Source organism: Amphiura filiformis, chromosome 10 (assembly GCF_039555335.1).
Source record: "Amphiura filiformis chromosome 10, Afil_fr2py, whole genome shotgun sequence".
Taxonomy (NCBI): Eukaryota; Metazoa; Echinodermata; class Ophiuroidea; order Amphilepidida; family Amphiuridae; genus Amphiura; species Amphiura filiformis.
The window spans coordinates 61,660,926-61,687,410 of NC_092637.1; the positions used below are offsets into that span (position 1 = coordinate 61,660,926).

At 35.5% G+C, this 26,485-nt stretch overlaps 1 protein-coding gene across 1 annotated transcript; it reads right to left on the minus strand.

Annotated features, from left to right (window-relative positions):
- Window positions 1-2: 2 nt before the first annotated feature.
- Window positions 3-25,439, minus strand: LOC140162021 (uncharacterized). The gene is made up of 20 exons (XM_072185311.1): window positions 25,336-25,439; window positions 24,104-24,217; window positions 23,695-23,718; window positions 22,693-22,725; window positions 21,057-21,077; window positions 17,112-17,138; window positions 16,155-16,178; window positions 15,268-15,291; window positions 14,235-14,261; window positions 13,158-13,181; window positions 10,180-10,203; window positions 9,868-9,894; window positions 9,533-9,556; window positions 8,144-8,167; window positions 6,426-6,452; window positions 4,809-5,055; window positions 3,725-3,808; window positions 2,940-3,269; window positions 1,873-2,244; window positions 3-1,210 (listed from the first exon to the last, which is right to left on the minus strand). The coding sequence occupies exons 2-20, from the start codon at window positions 24,164-24,166 to the stop codon at window positions 912-914; spliced, it is 1,725 nt and encodes a 574-aa protein (XP_072041412.1). The 5' UTR covers window positions 24,167-24,217; window positions 25,336-25,439; the 3' UTR covers window positions 3-911.
- Between the last annotated feature and the right edge of the window lie 1,046 nt (window positions 25,440-26,485).

Here is a 26,485-nt window from a genome sequence, read left to right on the forward strand (position 1 = left end):
TGCCTTGTTTCCCTTTTCATATACTTTCGTGTTTCCTTTAGTATTCTTCTCTCTGCGCACGCTAATCTTTGGGGAAATCTCTTTCCACTGTGACATTTATGAATATTAATAAGATCTGGGCATTCCTCGCCGCCATTTTTGGGTCTTTGAATGACTACTCTATACCTGCGTTTAAGTCCTAATTTACAGATTTTATCGCATGGTGCCCAACCTCCCCATTCTCCTACTAAGCAATTCAAAGGTGTCAGGACTCCAGCACCACTTGGTTCACCAGCTGTCTCAACTTTAAGATATAAGTTGAAATGAACAGGGAAATGTACAGAGACGAGGGGCATTATGATTAAGACTCATTTTTTAGATATGCCGCTTAATAACCTTGCTCTTGTGCCATCACGCGAGATATTCGGCCTCATGACAGACTCGGGTCTCTCATAACAGACCATCCCAGCAAACACAGATATGTTCTTTAAATGTTTATTCAAAGCGTTTTAATAACATTTAAATGTAAGGTTATATAAAAGTCATGAAAACGTTTCTAAAACGGCATTGCGAAATATTTTTGGCAAACATTTTTGCAAAATTTTTGTTTAACACATAAATAATATTCTTTTTAGAACGTTTTGCATCAAGTTTTCAAAAAAATGTTTTTTGAATGTTATTAAAACGTTTTTATACCTTTTATATAACCCGTCATTTTCTCTAAAACGTTTTGTGTTTACTGGGACCCGTGACTGACCTGCATATTTATCGTAATCGGTGTGACAGTAATCAGCAGGATCACGTAGATTCCAGTTTTGTGATTCCCATGAAATACTTTATTTACCCGAACGCAATAGTTTGCGCGCCTTGGCTTGCAAATGGAAAACTTCGAATATAGATACGTTGCCACATAAAACTACCGAGTATTCACCCTAGGAAACATGAGACCATTTATCCACTAGTATCTCTTTGGCTTCGACCAAACTGCACTCTTCCAAAGCCTCAACGACTGCCTTTCTTGTCCCTTTTTCTCCATTAGTTTGTCGCCAAGTTTTTAACACACGAATAGACTGAAGTTGGAAATCCTTCGTATCTGCTCTCCCCTCGGCGTTTTCAATAGCCGAGCCTTCCATACCAAGTTCGTTGAAGAGATGCTTTAGGTCATCTCGCTCAAGATTGGCCTTGCATGCAATGTCAGTTATGTCGCAGTCAGATACCTTAGCGTCCATTCCTGCAGGAAAGAAACACATTTAATTACAATCATTACAATCAATTATTGGAACACCTGTACTTCAAGATTCATCATGTAGAAATTACATCTGTAAATATATGAAAACAAGTTATATGTAGCACTACTTTTTGGATCTGTTATTGTCCTCCCCATCGTGTACAGAGTTAAAGTAAAGGCAGAAGTAATTTTTAGCAAAAAATTCTACGAAATAATGTGTATGTTCCTTTTTTTTAACTACCAACTTTGACGTCACAATCTCATATGTGGAAAACACACTGGGACCATACATACAAGATGACCAACATTCAAATTTTGACTTTTACGAGGAATGTCCTTCTGATATCAAATAATTTTGACTTTTGAAACTCGCGATATTACACCAATATTATGGCAAATTAATAACAAAATTGATATCGACAATTTAGTCCTTTAGTTTTAAAGATACATGTATATATAAAATTTCATAAAATAAATAAAAAAATCAATTTTTGATAATAATCATTAAATTTGTATTGTAGCGCGAATTTTACACAATCTAAATAATTTAATACCAGAAGGACATCCTTGTATTCAGATATCAATTTGTTGTGTCTGATTTGATCGCAGGTCCCACAAAAAATAATGCGCAAATGTGGTTACCCCTTAAGTACTTTTAAACATACTTGTAACTTCGCTGTCATTCCCTGGGATAATGCTATTCGAGGCTACGTATTCGCAATAGGATTTAGCTTTCCACATATGTTCGATTTCCAGTGCCTTATATTTCAACCCCAGTTGTTTCAGAGAGTCAAGGATCTCTTGTCGGGTGGCATCACTACCCTTAGTCTCACGCCAGTACTCAAGAATAACCTTCGCCATTACTTTGGTATCCTTCAACTCCTCCTTTGTCTCATCAATAACATTCTCTTTGACAGCTTGTCTCATTATATCCAAGTCCGAACCATCAAAGAGTTGCTTTAATAGGCGCCTGAGATCTGTACGCCGAAGTTTACCAATCACATCTGCAATATCTTCGTCTGTCAGCAATTGGGCACCTATATGTTAGTAAAAATGTATATACAAGGTATTATACAAAGTTTACTTGGCGGTGGCAAATACGTGTAAAATGGGTTTTACTTGCTATTTTTGCTTTCAGTGCTTTCACAGGAAGCTTTTAGTATCCAATATTGACATGACTTTTATATATGATCTGGCATACGAAATTTACTAAGAAAAATACTACAGGGAATATTGAATGTTTTATCAATATTTTTGTTGGAAAAATAATAAAGTGTTCAAAATTAATAAAGTTCGAGATTAGAAACGAAGAAAGTGGTTTGATTTGTTGACCTCTAAGATTTATATAATGAGTCTGTATATATTTCACAAGGTATATTATAAAACACGCATTGAATAGTCTAGTTTTGAGTTGCTCAAGCTTGGCGCTTGTCTCCAGTGAGTTTGCCACGCACACAATTGGAAGGTGGAAGAACTTGATGATCTTGACATCACTACTCAATTTTTTTTAAAATCCAAGATGGTATCTTCAAAACACTTTAATGAAATGAGCTCTGGCTTTTTGCAAAATGGTAAGTACGTACAATATATGGCTCTCACATAATGTAAACATTGAATGATTGGTGAAAACTGATTTCAAAATATCGCAACATTCGTTGGGGCTCCCTTTTGCTGAGACACCCTATAGTACAGAAAGGATGGTAATATATTTAGGTAAAAGCCATTAACATACCAACCGATGAGGTATTGTATCTGCTTGCCCATTTACTTTCAAGTATCACCGCTGAATGTTTTAAACCCAAGTTGTTCAAAGCATCTAATATTTGTTGTCGAGTGGCACCCAATCCATTCATCTCACGCCAGCGCTGTAGAATAAGTATGGCCTCATATTTTGGATCGTACATTTCCACAGATTTCTCTTTAATGATACTTTCTTTGACTGATTCTCTGATCTCATCAAAGTCCGAACCTTGAAACAGTTCTCCCAGAAGGTTTTTAAGATTTTCCCTCGTAAGCGTGTCTACCACATCTGTAATGTCTTCGTCAGATACAACCTGGGAGCCTAATATAAAGTCAAAGGTTGTTAATACCATCTTAATATGACTCCTCATGATACAATGCTGTGTAATTGTATGCACATATTCTGTTTTAAAGTGCTTCCTTTCAGGTTGGGCCTTGTCACAAGTAGGTACCTTGAACACTTAGTATTTTGATCATTTAATATTTCAAAGCATAATGTCTACATTAATCATTTTATTAACAATCAAATATCATCAAAGTCATGAAAGCTGGAAACTCATTATCGATAGACGGAAAAACAATTTCCAAGTTACAAATCTGGTACAAGTACCCATTGATGTTATCCCAGCATGCAATCACAGTATGATAGTGAAATTTTGAAGAAGAAACATACTTTTGTATTCTTTGAGTTTTCCAAGCAAGAAATGAAACACCAACTAATGTTGATAATACAATGAGACTAGTGAAGGCCATTTTGTCGTTCACAATCTTACTTACGGTAGTTAGGCTGTGGTCTCTGCTTTTTGCTTTCGCTTGATTGTTCGCCTTCATTTTCGAGCTTTCTCTTTGAGGAATCTCTTTCTGCATTGAACAAAAACGTATTGTAAGAATTTCTTGTCCTAAATTGTGCCATAGATGGTTCTGGAAGTGCATGGTATCTACACTCCATTCTCTAGAACTCTGATAGTGTTTTCTCGGTCAGCCATTGCGGCAGTCCTGAACGGCCACTCTCTGGTGTGTTCACCATCAACCTTGAGAAGTTTAGCGGAGGTGTAACACTCATTATTATTATTATTATTATTATTATTATTATTATTATTATTATTATTATTATTATTATTATTATTATTATTATTATTATTATTATTATTATTATTATTATTATTATTATTATTATTATTATTATTATTATTATTATTATTATTATCATTATTATCATTATTACACTCACAGCCCTAGTGAAACTAATTTCAATTATCCTCATATATCCATTGTATTGCCTCTCTAATTCTACGTGATGCGGCGTTAGAGTTTTTGTCTAGAATGCTTGCCCTTTCCAGTTGATGACGCGATTTTCCTGAGCGTCATGATCTGTAATTGCCGATTTATGTTGTTCTGTAGCGCAAGCCTTTCTGTTGGATCTGTTGAATTAAGTGTTTTTGAGAGTTTCAGAGTCTTTCTGGTGTTCCTTTATTCGGAATCCGAAGGGTCATCTTTTTTTTAGGATAATCACGTCATCAACCGGGAAGAGGCAAGCATTCTAGACAAAAACTCTAATGCCGCATCACGTAGAATCAGAGAGGCAATACAAATACGCAGAAAGGGGGCCAAAAACTATCAACCGCGACGACGGGGCTTATTCTCTCAGTCACGTATATGATCCACTGCTAAAACCAACCCTCAACCCTAAGAGTGAGAGTGCATCCAACCTCCGCGGGATACGCGGTGGACCATATCACAACAAACACTTGTGATCAAGCCATCAGCCAAGATGGCGAAAGCTCAAGCCGTAAGTACCGGTAATATTTTCTGGGTTTGTCAAGCAAAATAAGAAATACTTGAATACAATCAAGTTACTTACCCTCTAGGCCTTTGATGATTAAGTACAGATCAGGGCGTCCTTTTTTAAAGATCTCTAGGCAAGGAAGGTATGAAGACACTGGTTTCTGGATTAGCACTTCACTCAGCTTGTCAAGTTTCTCTACTAGTGTAGGCTGGTTTCGGATGAGCGCATCTTCCACTGAATTCACAGCTTTTGTTGACTTCATCTTTTTCAAAATGATATTCATTTGCTGAGAAGTGAGGGCTGTTTTCATTAATGTCAACTTCTGCAATTCGGATATAGAAATATAAAATATGGTTTCAATTATTTTTGTTAATGTTTTAAAAACAAACTCGACATGTTTGCCATATCATATTTTGATAACAACATCGATATAAAAACAGTTATCCTTTGAACACTGAATACATGCTAATGTTGACAAATTAGTTGAATAAACAATACATGTTAATTAGTTTATACTGTGTCGATTTAATAGTTGATGCAGTGACCGGAGCATGGGACAAAAAAGAGTATGCGAGTGAAAAATATGGCATTTTTGGAACTAATTAACTTAATTTGACCCCCTTAACGTACACAAAAACAAAGTTCGACGTTTTATTGAAGTGCGCACGACCTTGTTCTTCGAATCGTTTTCCGAAATTGGCCAGTTTCAGTAATTTATTATAGATGACCAAGTTTTTGATTTGGAACACTCTGTACTTATTGATGCAAAAAAAATAAATAATACATGACCTTAGAATGTATTCATTAATTTCACGCGTTTGTAAAAATGAAAAAGAGTATAATTGGTTCAATGCTCATGCATTTTTCTATTATCGAACTGTAGGCAAAGTCGTATTTACAAAAATTAAAATTATTAAAAACAGTTCTTAAGATGCGGGTGTAACAGCCATCCAGACCCTTTGCCAAGTTTAGGGGTGATGGTCCACATGCTTCGCATCCATAAAGCAGCACCGACTCCACTGTTGCAGCAAAGATTCGAAGTTTGAAACTCCTGGTAAGAGTTGACCTCCAGATTTTCTTAAGTTTACTGCAAGCCGTCCATGCTGCTGCTTTTCGTAACCTTACATTCCTTTCTGTGCTTTTCATCCTGTTCTCAGATGCTGGTCAATTTCAGGTCTGATCCTATTATTCTGTTGTAGGTTTTGGCTACGATAGAGGTTAGACTGATACCGCGATAGTTGTTTCCTGAACTAAGATCTCCTGTTTTGGGGATAGGAACAATATTCAGTATAGACCATTGATCTGGTTTCTTCCCTTTGAGAAGTGCGTCATTGCAGAACCCTAACACAATGTCATCTAGGTTGCATCTCTTCAGCACATCTGGAGGTGTGTTGTCCTCTCCGCAGCTCTTTCCCTCAATCAAAGATGCTTTAGCTACTTCATATTCTTAGTAAACGCAACAGAGTTGTTATTTAGGCTAAGTAATATACGACCACCTCAGGTAAGGTTCTTGAACTCGTTTGACGTAAATTGATAATTAATTGTACCTGAAGTAAAGTAACGTTTGATATAATTTGTTGTCATGGATATGGTTTCTATTTTTTTTTTATTTGCGGGGCTACTACATTCTCCTATATGGATACTGCATTTTTAATGATATCATGTACTTCATTTTATACACTTTCGTCTTACCTCTTGTAGTCTTCTCCTTTCGTTTTCCTGTTAAATTAAAAAATCTGATATCAGCAAAACAAGCATAGGTAAATGGTGTGTCATACAAACTAGGATACGAAAATCACCCAAAATGAAAAGATTTCAAAACACATACATAAGGATAAGTGGAGGAAAATATGAGAAAACTGGAAAAAGTAAGCAAGCTATACCGACCGAACATATAGTCTTCATTTCGAGCAGGAGGGTGGTTCTTCAAACATTTTTGTACGGGGATGTGCCACGCAAACTTTCTGATGCTGATTTTCTATATTCTTACTTCTTGCTGTTTATGCAACCCATTAGTCTACCAATTGTTTAAGAAAAGCACCCAAATTTACCCACATTGGGTGTTTTTAAGGGCGATTTCCCCCAAATACGCCTTCGAGCAGGAAGAACCCCCCTCCCCAATTCCGTAGCAAGTAAACTCCTCAACAAAAGTTTGGAAAGTTTTTTCAAGCATATCAATGGATAGCTACAATACTCCCCTTTACAATGACGCCCCATTTGAAACAATAACATTTTTCACGGCTGAGTACACGCCATGTGAATGTAGTGGGGTCTCAAAAAAAAATTGCCAAATTCTGCAATCCCATAACTTCACAATCTGGGACCTAATGCAATCCTCTAAGATGACACCGCTCGCCCACATAGCCACGGTAGTCAACGACTACCTACAGAATATGGGAGTCAGGCCAGACCCGGGGGGCCAGACCTCAACCCGATTGAACACTTGTGGGACCAGCTTGATCGTGATGTGCGTGCCAGAGAAGCCCATATGCAACCATATTGAATGACCTGCCTTGTTGAAGAATGGAATTCCATCCCACAGTAACGTGTAACCAGGTCGGTGAGCAGCATGAGAAGGTGTCCGACTATTGTTTGAGCACAGAATAATGGTCAATTTGGCAAATTCTGTTTGAGACCCCACTACATTCACAAGGCGTGTACTCAGCCGTGAAAATGTTATTGTTTCAAATGGGGGGGTCATTGTATAGGGGAGTATTGTAGCTATCCAGTGATATGCAACATGGTAATAATAATTGGAGATACAGATGCTTGAAAATACTTTCCAAACTTTTGTTGAGTAGTTTATATAATTTGCTTCAATCGTTCACTTTAACTTCCTAAACTGGCCAGCATCATGCACAATAGCTCGCTCTTTATTTTAAGGACAGAATTTTTTTTATAAAAGTCTCTGTATATATTACTCTGTATTATATTATTAGTTATTGCTACGAAAATTTTATCTGAGAATGTTACTACGTCACCATAATTATGGCATGTGATTATATCAGTCCCTGGCACCGTGAATTCATAAACTGCTATACATTCACATAAATACCCCGAATCTCTGTGACATCACAAACTCTTCAACGTATTTTCATTTTAGCAGCAAGTAAAGCATATTGACACCAATATAAGCATATCAGAACATGCTACTTCAAATTTATATGTATCAAGTGAAATTATATATGAGCATTTTGTAGAATCGGACAACAAACGTACAGTATGCTAAATGTTATGTTGCTGTAGCACGTTTAAATGTTAAAACAACAACATTCTAACGATAATTATACAGGAAGAATATCTAAACCTCTTGGTAACAAACGAGGCTAAAATGCAACGAGAGTATGTATTTTCACCGAGTGTGCGAATTAACAGCTTCCCGAATTGACATTCTTCAGTTTTTGTCTTACCTCCTCTTCTTTTCTTCTTCTTTTCTGCAATAAAAAACAAAAAGAAAACTGGTATCTAAAACCAAGTATATAGATAGTTAAGGTGTGTCAAAAATAGTTATAATTATTGTGGAAAATAACCGTATTTCCGAACAAAAAGTCATGATTTTGATTGAAAATATCATTTACTCCATCTGTTACCTCATCATGCAGTTATTGTTAACTACATGTATGCACATAATACAGGGGCACTCACAATAGGCAATTGACCCGTACTGGTAGCGCTGTCTTGTAGATATAAGAGATGAACTAGTTAGCGTCATATATCAAAAAGTATAAAAGCTATGATTTTAGTACTTTCTCTATGTTTCAATTACTTATTCTTTTCAAAATATCTGAATTTTTAACCCGGTAAAAGCTTTAATAACGGGGGACCATACATTTCTATGAGAAAGGAAATCTACATCTTATCCAAACTCCCGTGTTAATCCAATCCACTTTTTGCTTCACCGGGCCACCCTGACTTGGTCGCATTTGCAAGAGGGGTACCACGAAACCGTAATAGGTACAAATTTAGTACTTTTTGACTATCAAATATGGTTTATTCTCTACATGTCAATCTTTAAATTATTAGCATAGTCCTTATAATAACGGGGGACCGCCTTGATAAGTAAATGATAGCAAACCAGTGAAAAATACCCCAAAACCCAGTCAGTGGAGCTCCGCCCGTACATGTCAATAGCGTCATTATCGATTGGATTAGTCGACCGTAGCGGACAATTCGATCGCTCATTGGATTAATATTATCACATGGTAAGAAATTTGCATTGGACAATCGATTACTATAATGGTTTAGTACTGCACATTTCGGTTTAATCTTCACTAAGCGGGTTTATGGCTGAAAAGGTCACGGTGAATTTGCCGTGGAAAAAACTGCACTATGTTCTGTAAAGTTTGCGTCAGATTGGGTTTAGTGTTTTATCGTGTAATCATGCCTTAATCTAACCAGGGAACTTAAATGATATCCGGGAAGGACAAGTGACAAAAGGTCACGTAAGTCACGATTATAACAGTGGCATATCAAGTCTATGACCTGAATTGATAAAGGTCAGTACAGGTGGTCAGTAAAGAATATTGACACTAACATGGGTATGTGGGATTTTGGGTATATTAGGGATATGATAATATTTAAATTTTGTAGCGCATTAAACCGATTTGTCAAAAAACTTACAACATGTATCAAAGATGTTTTGCTGTTATGGCACATGGTAAATGTTTACGGCACAACAATCTAGCAACTACATTTGACTCTTGGTCAAAATAGTAGCTAAATGCAGCGAAAGTAAGTGTTTTCACAGAGTATGCGAATTCACAGCTCCTCAAAATCATATACTTCAGTTTTTATCTTACCATCTCTTCTTTTTTTCTTCTTTTCTGCAATGAAAAACAAAAACAAAAACAAACTGATATCTAAAACCAAGTAGACAGATATGTAAATGGTGTGTCAAAAATAAGAATAATTATTAAGGTAGCCGTACTGCCAAGAAAAATGTCGTATTTCTTTAATTGAAAATATCATTTACTCTGGTAAAAATTGGCGTCAGATTGGGTTTAGTGGTTTATCGTGTAATCATGTCATAATCTAACCAGGAAACTTAAATGATATGCGGATATGGTGATTTCAAAGAGTGTATGAATTCAAAGCTCCCCGAAATGACATAATTATACTTCAGTTTTTGTCTTACCTCCTCCTCTGCTTGCTTTCTTCTTTCCTACAATAATGAACAAAACTAATATTAGAAACCAAGTATGGTACGTTAAAATATCAATATTTCTCTAAAGACTTCTTAATCTGCCATTTTGTTAGATAATTCTCTAAAAGGTTATTAAATTTGCGAACAAAGAATATTGTCCAAACATTCATGAATCATACCATGAGTGTTAAATAGCAACTACTTGGTAAAAAAAAGTAGCTTAAATGCAGGGAAAGTACTTGTTTTCACATATTGTACGAATTCCTAGCTCCCCGAAATGATATAATTCAGTTTTTGTCTTACCTCCTCTTCTTTTCTTCTTCTTTTCTGCAATAAAAAACAAAGCAAAACAAAAAAGCTGATATCTACAACCAAATAGATATGTAAATGGAGTGTCAAAAATAGCAATAATTGTTTGTGGAAGGTAGCCGTACTGCCAACCAAAATGTCGTGATTTTGATTGAAAATATCATTTACTCTGGTACCTTCTGTAAAATTTGCATCAGATTCGGCTTTTGACATTGTATGTCAGGCAAAATGCCTTTATTCACTTAAATATATATAAATATTACAAAATAACTTATTGCCCAGCACATAACCCATATATATATTAGATAATATAAATGTTTACATATATAATAAGAAAATCAAACACATAATTTAATCAAAATGACAGAGCCAAGAACAGACACGAAAGTCATCCAAGTAACTGCTCATCTGCGATCAACTAGCTAGAGTCATCGCAGATCAAACCTCTCATACGAAGTTCCTGCCTAAAAAGGAACAGAAGACACGAATGACTCTCGTATCTGAATTTGCCAATGCCCATTTTGTCAACACATATAACATAATTAATATATTTTGAACGAGCACTGGTAATGTCATTATGATAATTAAATAAAACATTTTGAACAGAAAGCCTAAAGTTCTTACCAAGCCTTTGTGTAATAACCCTGTTAGCAAATTCCCAATAGGAGTGGTCTTATTTCAATGAAAAAAGAAGTGCTCTGGGTGATCGACAGCATTACAGAAATTCCACAAATTTGTATCTTCTATCCCCATTTTACATAATAAAACTTTTGTTGGATAAATTTTATGAATAATTTTCTAATTAAGTGAAATAGGCCTGGCCTCATTGGTACAACATGGTATTGAACCCCAAATATTTTCCCAATTAAAATAGTAGTTCATACAGATTGGTGGAATATACCTCTTATTAACCATGACATGTCTAAACATCTTCGAAGAACAGGCTTCTATAGGGATTGCATCAAAGACAATTGATTCAGTCAGTCCTAATTTGGCCTAGAATTGGTGCATTCTTCCAATCATTCGGCAGAGCATTGCAAAGAGCGAAATACTGAAAAGAATGTTGCCAATGCGCTTAAGGAAGGGGTATGAACGTTTGGACAGTATTTATTTTGGGACATTAGAGCACATCAGACATATCGAATTGCATTCTGAATACGAAGAATGTCCTTCTGATATCAAATAATTTTGATTTTATGAAATTCGCAATTTAATACACATTTTATGGCAAATCATTAAAAATTGATATTTTTGATATTTAACAGTACTCGAAGTAAACTTTATAAATCTGATGATTTATACTTAAAGTGTATGCAGGTGGGATGAAAAGCCGACGATCAATAGAAAATTTTGACCTTTTGTATTGAATATATGGATTTTTTTGTCCAAAAAAAAAAAAAAAAAATAGGTCTTTTTGGGGAAAAAATCCATATCTTCAATATGAAAGGTCAAAATTTTCAATTGACCGTCGGCTTTTCCTCCCAGCTACATACACTTTAAAAATATATCATTAGATTTATATAATTTACTTCGAGGACTGTTATATATCAAAAATTTGAAAAATATCAAATGTTTATAATTTGTCATAAAATTTGTATTATATTGTGATTTTCAAAAATGAAAATTATTTGATATCAGAAAGACATGCTTCGTATTCAGAATGCAATTCGATAGGTCTGTGGTGCTCTCATGTTCCACAAAAAATACTGTCGAAACGCAATAAACGCTCATTCTAGATCCCTTAATGCGGCGCCTAAAATACTCAAATGAGTAGATTGAACCATCGTCATAAAAAAGATCATGAATAAAAATAAAGCCAGCATCAATCCAGTCTCTATAGAAAAGTGTTTTCTTGTTAGTAGTTACAGCATCATTATTCCAAATGATTTGATTGTAGTAATCAGATATGTACATTTAGTATTGAACCAGACTTTAAACATGTTGTTATAAAAAACAGGAAAGGTGTCAATAACATTCTTGCATACAGATTACAAATACTGGTTTATCGTGTAATCATACCATTGATAAAAGGTCACGTTAAGTCACGATTACAAAAGTGGTATATCAAGTCTATGACCTGAATAGATTATTGAAAAAATTATAGTACAGGTGGTCAGTAAAGCTTATTGACACTAACATGGGTATGTGGGTATATTAGACCAGAGAAGATGTAATATTACATCTTCTCTGATTAGACAAATGATGTATTTACAGTTTGTAGGCAGAAAAAATGTCGTAGTAAAACCGAATTGTCAAAACGCTTACATGTTAAATGTTTAAGGAAGGGGTATGAACGTTTGGACAGTATTTATTGTGGGACATTAGAGCACATCAGACATATCGAATTGCATTCTGAATACGAAGAATGTCCTTCTGATATCAAATAATTTAGATTTTTTGAAATTCGCAATGTAATACACATTTTATGGCAAATCATTAAAATTGATATTTTTGATATTTAACAGTACTTGAAGTAAACTTTATAAATCTGATGATTTATACTTAAAGTGTATGTAGGTGGGATTAAAAGCCGACGATCAATTGAAAATTTTGACCTTTCGTATTGAAGATATGGATTTTTTCCCCAAAAAACACCCCCAAAAATAGGTATTTTTGGGGAAAAAAATCCATATCTTCAATATAAAAGGTCAAAATTTTCAATTGATCGTCGGCTTTTCCTCCCAGCTATATACACTTTAAGAATATATCATTAGATTTATAAAAATTTATTTCGAGGACTGTTATATATCAAAAATGTGAAAAATATCAAATTTTAATTTTTTATTTATTTTAATTTCATGCATTTATACACAGTTAGGTGGGGGAAGTCTTCCTACCCCCACCCTGAGAATCTAATGGTGCACAACAATCTAGCAACTAAAAAAGTATCTAAAATGCTGCGAAGGTAAGTGTTTTACAGAGTGTGCGAATTTACAGCTCTGCAAAAACACATACTTCAGTTTTTGTCTTACCTCCTGTTCTTTTCGTCTTCTTTCCTGCAATAAAAGCAAAACAAAACTGATATTTAAACCCAGGTAGACAGATAGGTAAATGGTATGTCAAAAATAACAATAATTTTTTGTGGAAGGTAGGCGTACTGCCAACAAAATGTCGTGATTTTGATTGAAAATGTCATTTACTCTGTTACTTATGTAAAAATTGCATCAGATTCGGTTTACTGGTTTATCGTGTAATCATACCATAATAAACATCTAAAAAAAAAGTAACTAACCCCCTTAAATAATGAACATTATTCAAAAACGGGCGTTTGTATTACAAACCTGTAAAATGCGTTGGAAGTAGAATTTATGTCTGCACATTTTGACACCTAATTTGTAGCAATTGACTAAATATTGACGTCACAGCGTACATTTAAAAATCAAAGTAACCCAAGATTAAAAAGTTGCAGTAAATTGTATTGATTTTGTATTCAGTATAATGGAAGGAAATCTGTGTAATGATATCTGTGTGTTTTTGTATTGTATGTAAGTGCAACTTTCAAATCTGGACCTCACTACATGTACATTAAATTAACCGGTGTTTTATTGTTTTCTGTTATCGTATCAAATGAGGTGTCAAAATGCGCAGAAATAAATTTTGCTTCCAACGCATATGACAGATTTGTAATACAAAAGCCCCTTTTGAATAATGGCCATTATTTAAGGGGGGGCGTTAGTTACTTTTTTGAGATGTTTATAACCAGGGAACCTAGATGATATCCGGGAAGGGCGAGCGACAAAAAGTCATGCAAAGTCATGATTACAAAAATTTCATATAGGTTAGTACAGGTGGTCAGTAAAGCTTATTGACACTAACGTGGGTATGTGGGTATATTAGACAAATGATATAATTTTGTAGCACAGAAAAAATGCCACAGTAAAACCAAATTGTCAAAAAACATACAGCATGGACTAAAAATGTGATGTTGTTATAGCACATGTTAAATTTTTGGGGCATTTTTGTAGCTAAAATGCATCGAAAGTAAATGTTTTAACAGAGTGTGGGAATTCACAGCTCTTCAAAATCATATACTTCAGTTTTTGTCTTACCTCCTCATCTGCTTGTCTTTTTCTTTCCTACAATAATAAACAAAACTGATATTAAAAACCAAGTAGGCCTCTGGTTATTATGTCAAAACTTGATATTAAAAATAGTCACACTTTGCAAATTGAGAGATAAGTCACCAATTTGGATTCAAATGAACATAACTTTTCTTTTATACATCCGATTGCCATGAAGTTAACATATTTAAAAGCTCAAACATGATGTAGAATATGTCAACATTAAATTTTATTCATTGTGTGTATGAATTATACTAAAGAGTGTATCATAAAAAATATATACCCAGGTTATTTTTTTCTCTGAAAGTATTTTTATAAAAACAAGCATTGCAGTAGTAAAGCATGATATATGGCTTTACAGTAAAAACAGAACCCCGTATTTCAATCAGTCCTCGTAAAAATATACAGGGTGTTCAAAATCATGGAAAAAGGGAGTTTAATTTATTGACATGTATTTAATAATTCAATCAGCTCTTTGGTTAGAAATGATGTTTCATTAGTTTAATGTGTAATTAATTGCAATGTCTGTGAATTTTGAGACAACCTATAAGCGGTCACTTAACCCTACCTCCTTCGTGCAAAGGATGACTTGCAGTGAGGACGGCATTATTTACGCTTGTCAAGCCCGAGCCACATTGGGATGACTTGCACGAAGGAGGTAGGGTTGAGTGACCGCTTATCATGCTTATAGGTTGAATTCCCAGTATGCCTAATCATGAAAGTCCTATGGCCAAGTTGTTAAGGCGCTGGTCTAGTAAACCAGAGGTCCTGGGTTCAATTTCCGGACGGGATCACTTTTCCTATTTCCTCGTTTAATTATTCTCGATGGCGAAACTGATAAAATTGCATCATAGTTTGCTTATTCCCGTCGAAAAAAGCCACTGTTTTTTCATCCATAATCATACCATGATTGTTAAATAGCAACTAAATGTAAGACTTTTCGTAAAAAGTAGCAAAAACGCAGCGAAGGTAGTGTTTTCAGAGAGCTCCCCGAACTGACATATTTCAGTTTTTGTCTTACCTCCTCTTCTTTTCTTCTTCTTTCCTGTAATAAAAAAAAATGAAAAATAAAATCCTGATATCTAGAACCAAGTGGACAGATAGGTAAATGGTATGTCAAAAACAGCAATAATTGTTTGCGGAAGGTAGCCGTACTGATGAGCAAAATGCCGTGGTTTTGATTGAAAATATACTCTGTTACCTTCTGTAAAATTTGCGTCAGATTGGGTTTATTGGTTTATCGTGTAATCATGTCATAATCTAATCAGGGAACTTAAATGATATCCGGGAAGGGCAAGTGACAAGTCACGATTATAACAGTGGTACAAGGGGGTGACACTAAATCCACGGTTGTTCTATGAAGCACGCAAACCGGCAATGACAAGTTCCGCTGGTTTGCTAGCTAGAAAATTAGGCCAGTTATCGATCGCTTATGAATAATTCATTTTCGATCCCTTGATTATGTTAATTAAGTCTGGCAAACAATGAAGCCGTTGATTTTGCGAACTTTGCCTGTTCAATGCGAGTAGCGCGCCCGCTTTAAGACCTGAGAGCAATCCGGTGGTGGCGTACCAGTATTTTCTATCAGGCACCAGTGATTTGTTTGTTTGATAAATACCATTCAATCTATTCGGGCGTCAACGTAGTTTATTTAGTGGCATAAGTTTGTTTTTAAAAACAAATAATCACCACCCGTTGCACAACCTAAATTGATATAGATTACAGGTGGTAGGTAATGCTTGACACTAACGTGGGTATGTGGGTATATTAGACAAATGATTTACATTTTGTAGCGCAGAAAAAATGTAGTAAAACCGAATTATCAAAAAGCTTACAGCATGTATTTAAGATGTTATGTTTTAGAGCACATGTTAAATGTAAAAACACATACTTCAGTTTTTGTCTTACCTCCTCTTCTTTTCGTCTTCTTTCCTGCAATAAAAGCAAAACAAAACTGATATTTAAACCCAGGTAGACAGATAGGTAAATGGTATGTCAAAAATAGTAATAATATTTTGTGGAAGGAGAACAAAATGTCGTGATTATGATTGAAAATATCATTTACTCTGTTACCTTTCGTAAAACTGCGTCAAGATTCGGTTTACTGGTTTATCGTGTAATAACCAGGGAACTTAGATGATATCCGAGAAGGATGAGTGAAAAAAAGTCACGTAAGTCACGATTATAACAGTGTTATATAAATTCTATGACCTGAATTGATAAAGGTCAGTACAGGTGGTAAGTAAAGAATATTGACACTAACGGAAATGATTTTACATTTTGTAGCACAGAAAAAAACCGCGCAGTAAAACCAAATTGTCAAAAAATTACTGCATGTATTAAATATGTTATGTTTTATAGCACATGTTAAATGTTTAACCCTAGAACTACTGAGCCATTATATTGTAACACGGATTCCGGAGGGGGTTTCAGCACCCCTAATTTTTAATTATAAACATCATACACCGTTATATTTGATACCAATGTATAGCTATAAATCTTGTCTCACATAATGCCGCTATGACGTCATAATGTGGTGGCAGGCACACAAATTTGGGAAATTTTGGCTATGTACAAAAGTACAACAAGTAAAAAGTCAGTAGCTCTTGGAATAATTTCACAGGAGGGAATTTAAATAATTGATTTTACTGTAGAAATCAATGGCGGGCCTCACCAACCCACCCCTTATGGGCATCTTTGACGGCCGGCCCTACCTACCTCTTCGTAATTCTAGAGTTACAGCACAACAATCTAGCAACTAGATGTAAAACTCTTGGAAAAAACAAAAGTAGTGAAAGTAAGTTATTTCACAGAGTGTGCGAATTCACAGCTCCCCGATATGACGTGCTTCAGTTTTGGTCTTACCTCCTCCTCTGCTTGTCTTCTTCTTTCCTACAATAATAAACAAAACTGACATTAAAACCAAGTAGGCCTATAGGTAAATGGTGCGTCAAAAAAGCAATATTTCTTTAAAGACTTCTTTATCTGCCATTTTGTTAGATAATTCTCTAAAAGATCATTAACTTTGAGAACAGAGAGAGAACATTGTTCAACATTCATAAATTATACCATGGGTGTTAAATGGCATACTTGAAATGGGCCAAATAACACTAGTGTTATATCACGGGCTTCGTTTTCAATTCAAAACCAGTGAACCGAATAATCCAATGAGCACATGGTAGATAAAATTAATCAGCTCGTCATTTTTGAGAATTGCGGCACAACCTCCAATTCTTAGTCAGTGGGAGTGGTCTATTAGTAGACACATAATCTGATTGGACAATCGCATGATTTTGGGTGTCGTCTATCAGGCTGTAGACGACCCCACGTCATCATGAGTGTTGATAACGCGTAACACGCTCATAGAGGTGCGCGTATTTATTGCGTTGTATGCGTACACGTAGTGTGGAATACTCGCACGCGCTAGCAGTACGCGCAACACAAGATGTAAAGTTGTAAACAAGTTTCGTTTATTTTAGAAAAAGGGGAATTTTTATGACAGTAACTTAATTTTTGCTTTAAAAATAGTTTACAGTTATTAAAATAATATTTAACTGACTAAGAATGAGAATAAACGATATTGGACCTGCCTGTCGTCTATTACACGGTAGAGGATAGTCAGAGGATAGTCAAAATGTGAACGATTTTATTGGGACACCCTGTATTGCGCAAATAATTATCTTCAAGTTTGACATGTTCTGTATGGCCGTGTGTCCTGAACTCGCCACCCTTAGCGTTACATGACAAATATTATGAATTTTTACACCAACCGGGTTTCTAATTAGTTTATCGCGACAATCATCAATCCTAAACTAGGAAAAGTATACATTTTTGGAAAGCTGAAGGCATAAGCAATTCACATATATACATTTCAACTCATTATACAGGGTGACCTGCAAGTTATACAGGGTGGAATAAAAAGATTTTGATAAAAATGGGTCTTATTGCTTATTACCAACTTACAGTAATAAACTGGAAGTAAACAACATTCATTTGGTTAGAGGATATGGAGAGCCAACTGACTTTGGAAGAAACTAAAAATCACAGCTGTTTGGTAATCTAGGACTTTGGAATATAGGGTGTCCCAAAGTATTTTAGATTTTTTTACAATTCAACATATTTTGAACCTAAACATTTTCCCCTAACCCATACAGAAAAAATATGTCCATATTTAGATATCCTATGATAGGATAAGTAATTAAAATTTTACAGGTAACTTTTAGATTTTGAAGACATCCGCATTGCTTAACTACAGTGTTTAATATGCCAACGGGTAGTTTTGTATGGAAAACTTTGTATTTTCTAGATTAAACCAATCATAAATTATTAAAAACAATTAGTAGAATTGTTTAGCTGTAAGGCCATGAGTGTTTTAGATGCTAAATAGAGTCCAAATCCAATTCACAGCCTTTACAGAAGCAGATTACGCACTAAAAATACCAATCCCATAGAGTTTGTGTGTACCACATCCCCACCACCACATCCCCCACCACCGCCACCCTGCCCATTCTGAATTCTATGAAGCACAGTGTCAGTATTTAAAAGGTTCAAGTATGGATATCACGTTTAAATTTAGTCAACTTTTAACACATCGCTGTAGCTTTATTATAATGATTTGTTACAAACACAGGGGATCATAATAATAATAATAAGACTTTCCTTCGTATGTTCATTATCCTTGACTGTCTTTAACATAATGTGAAATGGACAAATTTTCAACGATGTATCTAAGTTCATTTCAAACGTAGAAAATCTTCAAAACTGGCTAAATACGTGACCTCGCTTCGATACAGGAGAGTGGTTTTGAATAAATCAACGTACGTCCGATACCTACGTTTAGAAATCTCAATGTCTCTATTGACCAGGTATATCTAACTGAAGGAATTAAAATGATACACAGATTTTTTTCTCAAAATCACTTCCCATGGACTTGGGTGGGTTTTGTATTCATGTATTCAACTGGTAGGCCCTCGACTATGTACATGTAGGCCTACTACTTCTGTAAAATCTCTGTATCGTGCCAGTTGATAACCCCGGGGGCACTCCAACTTTGGAGGTGACGCGTATGTAGGGGCTGTTAAGACCCCATTTTTCAGCATCGCTGTCACCCAAAGACCCCATATTTTTTTACGAACACATGCTCTGTCACCCGAAGACCCCATATTTTTCCATTTGATCTGTCACCAAAAGACCCTTACAAGTTCAATTTGAGCAGCAACTTTCTTCTATCACTGATTTTGTTACTTATTTTGAAAAAACAAAGAAATCATCATCTCCCGTCTAGACTACTGCAATCTTCTGTTAAATGGTATTAAACAAAAAGATTTGAATCGTTTGCAGAAGCTCCAAAACAAATGTGCCCGGCTGATTTACCAACAACCAAAATCTTGCCATATCACCCCCTTGCTCACTGACTTGCACTGGCTCCGTATTGATGACCGCATCAAGTTCAAACTTCTCCTCTGTGTGTATAAGTCACTGAATGGACTCTGTCCCCAGTACATGAAAGACTGTCTGGTGGTGAAAAAACCTCGTCTTGGGTCAGTAACCACCCGTTCTTGTCACAACATGAACCTTGAGGTCCCTAAGACACATAAATGTGCTGGCGACAGGGTCTTCTCAGTGGCTGGCCCCAGAGCTTGGAATAATCTCCCAAATCACATTCGCAATTCTCCAACAGTTGAAGCCTTCAAATCTGCTCTCAAAACTCATCTGTTTCAGATTTCCTATGTTTAGTTTTTCTTGATTTTTGCTTCTTTGTTTTTATTTTTATTGCGCTTTGAATCCAGCGGTAAAGGCGCTATATAAGTGTCGGTAAATGTAAATGTAAATGTAAGCCATTTAGAACTAAAATTTTGATTTTCGAGGTTTCTGTGGCGCTTTTTCGGCTCTCACCCAAAGATTCCATTTTAAAAAGGTCATGTTCTCACCCAATGACCCCATATTTTTTACATTTTGCTCTCACCGAATGCCAAAAATCATGCTCTCACCCAATGACCCCATATTTTTTTACATTTTCCTCTCACCGAATGCCCCTTAGTGCGAAAGTGCCAGCCCTACACCTATATCCATTTCATATTGAAGTGCCCCCCCCCCGGGTTGATAACATGGTTCTGTCGTACATCATGATATATTATGGCTGACTTGCTTTGTTCTGTAACAGACTCTTTTCTGGCCTGGCGCGTGGTCAGCCAGGTGTTCTCAGTTTAGTCCAGTTCATACCAGCGTTTAATGTGCATCCCCAGGACTCTACCAAACCAACTTTTTAGCTTACTTTTATGGTCTTATAACACATTCAAGATGTTAACAAAAAATGATTCCCGGCACTCCGGCCATATTCAAGATTAAAGGTCAACACAGTGGTCAAATTTGAAAGTTGCTCAAATTATTCCTTTAATTGCAATGATTCAGAAAGAAAGTATAGTGTGCTTTACCTCCGACATACCGTTCTTGAGTTATAAGCATACAGGTGAATTGTTGGGAATTGCCAGTTTTTTTGCCCACACAGCGGTCAAAAATTAATCAAAATCAAATTACTCGAAGGAATCGTTTGCACTGTCTAAAATGCCTCGTTATTGACAAAATTGGCCAATAAAGGTCAATCCCCATTGCAGCCTATTTACCACAACCTATGTTGTGATGTTTCCTAGGTAACGAAACATCCTACATGGTTACGACTATTCCTTATTTGACATGTTTTACATGACAAGCAATTTCAAACCTTTTTGCTTATAACTCAAGAACGGTATGTCGGAGTCAGTCTAACTATAGTTTTTCTGAAACCTTGCAAGGATACTATTGAAATCTTACCTCGTCACGTTTTCGTCGCTCCTGCAAAAAATGAAAAATATAGAAATCTTGTAATGTGTTTAAAGATTAGCAGTTCATCACAAAATATGGTATTATTTTAGTTTTCATAATACCAATACATTTAGTATTTAGTATCAGATTGTATTAGTTACAGTGGACAAGGAACGGAAGGAAGGTGAATTTGGAATCCATGAACATAATGCGCAACATGATACACTAGCACACGGCGATAGAATTAGTCACAAGATGGACACAAAATAGAATACGCATTTTATGTAAAAAATGATCTAATGATCGCTTATTGATCAATTCTTGGAGGCATACAATTTAGGCAAACAAAATATAAATATCCTTTTTTCAGGAAGCACACGTATACTAGCAGTGACCTTTTTAACTGGAGCACCTATTATTATACAGGTATATGGCTTTTCTGTATACGGTACATTATGAAGGATACTGCGATATTTGTGATATCATCATCATCATCATCATCATCATCATCATCAGCCGTATTCAGCCCACTGCAGGGCGAAAGCCTCCCCAAGTTGGCACCAAAGTTTCCTGTCATTTGCTTTTGCCATCCACCTGATCCCTGTGAAGCTTGCTATCTCATCCCTCCATCTGACTTTCTGTCTGCCTTGGTGTCTTGAGCCCAGCCAAGGCCTCCATTCTGTGACATTCTTTGTCCATCTATTATCTGTTGATCTTGCAAGATGGCCAGCCCAATGTCACTTCTTCATCTTTCTTCATCAGCTCCTGATCCATGCCACTGTTTTCCTGTCCCTTTTGGTGTAGCCCATCATACATCTTTCCATGTTATGCTGTGCAGTTTTCAGTTTTTGCTCCATCCTCTTAGTAAGTGACCATGTTTCAGCTCCATAAGTCATGGCTGGTAGTACACATTGGTTGAAAACCTTTCGTTCAGACAAGTTGGCATCTTACTTCTCATGATGTCATTGAGCTTGCCAAATGCACACCAACCAGCCCTAGTCCTCCTCATTACTTCATCCATGTGATTGTGAGTCATGTTGATTAGCTGTCCTAAGTACACATAATTGGTCCACCTTTTCTATTTCTGTGTTCCCTACCATGACCAGCTGTTCTGTGGCGAACTGGTTGAACATGACTTTTGTCTTTTTCATGTTTATCTTTAGTCCCACTTGATTGCTTCTCTGGTTGAGATCATTGATCATTTCTCTTAAATCTTTAGCATTGTCTGTTATTATGACTATGTCATCTGCGAATCGAAGGTGGCTCAGGTTGTCTCCATTTATGCTAATGCCCTTACTTTCCCAGTCTAGGTGACGTATAATTTCCTGAAGTGCCGCATTAAACAGTTTAGGTGAACTGGTATCACCTTGTCGCATCCCTCGTTGGATAGATATCTTATCACTGTCCTTGTGGAGGCGGATTGTTGAAGTGCCCTTGCTGTAGATATAAGAAACCTCAATCAATTCTAAACCTGCACTAAAAATGGCATCTCGTGAGAAGGAATTGCACCTTAAAAGGAATTGTACCTTTAAAAAGGGTTGCGATTTTGCATTTCAAGAAGAAAGTTCCAGGGCTGTCTATTGTTACAATTTGAATATATTTTATAACCATCGTCTCGGATAAAAATCTTAAAATTGTATCTTACCTCAGGCGAAAGGCGTAAATATTTTGAAAAATCCTGCAAGAAAAAAAAAAAAAAAATGTGTTTATACAATTCTAGACTGTAGTCCGCACTTAAGCTACAGAAAATTTAGAGAAATTTATTGGGGAATCTTCATCTTTCAAATTCAGCATTTAAGGTGGTATTGGATGCATTTTCTAGAAATTAGCAAATGCTTTGAGCATGTTTTAAACAGATAAATTGAGTAGGGTAAAGTACACTGATCAATATGCCTTGTGTTTTTTGAAGCAAATCGGACATACGGTTTCCATAATATATCAAATTATATTTTCTTTGTATACTATTGTTTTTATCAATAATCAATATAGTTAATGAGCTATAAAAATCAATGCATTAATGTTCATGGTACTTTTATTTTGCATACTTTTGCCCTGAAACTTGGTCAAAGTGTTTCTAATATTTTCTAATGTATTATATAGTGAAGCCGCCCCCTAATTTGCATATTTGCATAATTAATGAGCTAATTTGCATAAATGCTAATTACTTATGCAAATTAGGGCGGATAGCTCATTACTTATGCATACATTATCTGGAAGTCTTTAGGAACACTTTGACCAAGTTTGAAACCAATATTCTATTAAATAAAAATGAACATTTATGCATTGAATTTTAGCAACATATTGGCAAAAATTACATATTAATGAGCACTTTCAAGTCATATTAGCTCATTAACTGTATTGATTATCGATAAAAACAATACAATACAAAGTAATTTAAAATGTATTTGTAAGGAAAACCATAAGTCCGATTAGCTTCAAACAAAAGGCATACTGATCAGTGTTCTCTGCCCTACTCATTTAATATGTTTAAAACATGAATAGAGCACTTCCACTTGCAGGATACCGGATAACTTTCATTACATGGTATGAACCATGAAGGACACTAATTTAGGACCAAAATTGCGTTTTAGAGAGCAAAGGATCTCTCTTTGTTATTTAAGACTCTGATTAAAATACTTTATCTTACCTCCCTATTAAATCGTCCCCGCCACTACAATAAATAAAAAAAAGTAGAAAGGTGTTAATGTGTTTAAAATAAGCACTTCATTATAGATGAGTTAACCTCAATGTTTATCAACAAATGCAAATGATTGGTATATCGATATGGTTGAGCGAACTGACCACTACTACTACTACTACTACTACTACTACTACTACTACTACTACTACTACTACTACTACTACTACTACTACTACTACTACTACTACTACTACTACTACTACTACTACTAATAATATAATAATAATAATAATAATATTAATAATATTAATAATAATAATGATAATAATAATAATAATAATAATAATAATAATAATAATAATAATAATAATAATAATAATAATAATAATAATAATACTCATAAAAAGCATATTACAATATATGTTATTTCTCCTAAAGCTCCGCCTGCTTGCTCCGAATCACAATCTGTGGTTTCCATGGTTGTGAACCATACGAGTTGGCTGGATCCTTAAAATTCATGAATTTTGTACTGTAATAGGTAGAAAGAATATATAATTTAGTTTAGAACAAAATTATAACATACAAACAAATTAATTAACAAACATATATACCAATATATCATGCATAATAATTGAATAAAAAGACATCAAATCTAATAAATACGCTAATTGTGATTTTTAAATCTAATAAAAGAGTATAATCCAGTAGATAACACACCTGACCCATTGCTACACTTGCTCTGTGTTATCATCATGGCAATATCTACTGTTTAGAATTTTCAGTAGGTAGCACATCTGTCCCATGGCTACATTTGCTGTGTGTTATCTTCAGTAAATAGCATACTAGACAAGTGGTTACATTTGCTGTGAGTAATATATAAGTATAGAGATTAAATATAGAACACCTGCGCCATGGCTATATTTTCTTTGTGTTATCTTCAGTAGATACCACACCTGACACATGGATACATTTTGTTGTGTTATCTTCAGTAGATTGCACATCAGAGACGCAGCTACATTTTCTGTGTGTTATCTGTAGTAGACACCACACTAGACACGTGGCTACATTTGTGGTGTGTTATCTTGAGTAGATAGCACATCTGCCGCATGGCTACATCTGATTAGTGTTGTCTTCAGTAGATAGCACACCTGCCCCATGGCTACATCTTGTATGTGTTATATTCAGTAGATAGCACCCCTGTCCCATGCCTACATTAGCTGGCTGTGTGTTACATTCAGTAGATAGCACACCTGCCCCATGGATACATCTCCTGTATGTTATCTTCAGTATGAACACCTGAGCCTTGCTACATTTGATTTGCTATGTGATATCTTCAGTAGATAGCACATCTACCCCATAGCTATATTTGCTGATTGTTATCCTCAGTCGATAGCACACCTGACAAATGCAGCTACATCTTCTGTGTGTTATATTCAGTAGATAGCACACCTGTCCCATGCCTATATTGACTGTGTGTTATCTTCAGTAGATAGCACACTTGCCCCATGGATACATCTGCTGTATGTTATCTTCAGTATATAGAACGCCTGATTGTTATATATAGCACAATAACAATTAGTATACACAGTGTACACTAATTACTTAATATACGGTTCAAACAATATTATATAAACGTTAAAACCTCACCTTATTTAGCGATACTAATTACAAATATTATGTTGATTTGTCAGATTTTTCTCAACAAAGGGAAAAAATATGGCCGCGGAGAATGGGAAAACCCGAGATAAAAATAACACATGTGTATTGTTAAAGCAATGCTAGAACGAAGTTCAAGGCCATCACACCGCCAGTTAGCACACATACGCTACTGAGTTTAGAAACACTGAAGCTTAGATGCTTGATAGTTTTCTAGTATGAAACTGTGACAAAAACTCTAAAACCCAGATTGTACACAATTGCTCCCCCTCCCATTCTATCCCCCAAATAAATTTATGTACGTGGTGAGCGTAAGCGTGAGAGTCGGTTGTGATTTTAATTTTAATTTCAATATCTCATTTTTGCAGCCTAACTCACTGGTGGTGTGCATTACGCCTTTAGGGCGCGTACCACTAAATCAGTTCTTCATTGAAAAACATGTGAAAACTATTATCTTTTGGTAGCATTTTCCATTTGAAAGTATGTTGGAATAAACATTTGAATTTCCACAATTTTTCAGTCAAATGATTTTAGCAAAAAGTAAAAAAAAAAACCCTCCAAAAACACAAAATCTGGGTCGGTCCAGGCCCGTAAAACAGGTTTTTTCGTCGCCTGTAAAATAAGTTTGTCATTTAGTCAAAACAATGTCTATTAGGAGCCATTAATATTAGTCACAAATAATGTGTTCTGACAAGGGCCGTTCCGACCATTAAGCCAGGTAAGGCGGTCGCCTAGGGCGGCAAACGATGAGGGGCGCAAACAAAAGGCGAAAAAAAGAAAAAACGGGAATGGAGAAAGAAAAGGGAGAAAAAATGGCGGGATAAATAAAAATAAAAAGGGGGCGAAAAAAGAAACGGAAAAGGGGACGGGGCGGAGTAAAAGAAAGTTGAAACGGGCGGAGAAAAGGAAGATGAAAATGGGCGGTGAAAAAACAGAAGGAAAAATGATAAACAGAAGAAAAATAGAAGAGAGAAGAAAAGAACAGAAAACACTAAGTGTCGAAGAAGAACAAAAAGTGGGATATAATATACAGAAAAGAAGTAAAACCATGATAATCGTAGATTCGGGGGGGGGGGGGAAATAAACACCCCAATATTTTGCCAGGGGGGATGGTCCATACAATCATCCCCCTCCCCCAATG

Bases quoted from the DNA above. Each gene is read 5' to 3' on its own strand.
- LOC140162021 (XM_072185311.1), bottom strand. From the start codon at position 24,166: ATGGAAACCACAGATTGTGATTCGGAGCAAGCAGGCGGAGCTTTAGGA. The intron at 21,078-22,692 runs GTAAGATACAAT...CATTTTTTGCAG, and splicing joins ATTTACGCCTTTCGCCTGAG to GAGCGACGAAAACGTGACGA. The intron at 14,262-15,267 runs GTAAGACAAAAA...TTATTATTGTAG, and splicing joins GAAGAAGAAAAGAAGAGGAG to GAAAGAAAAAGACAAGCAGA.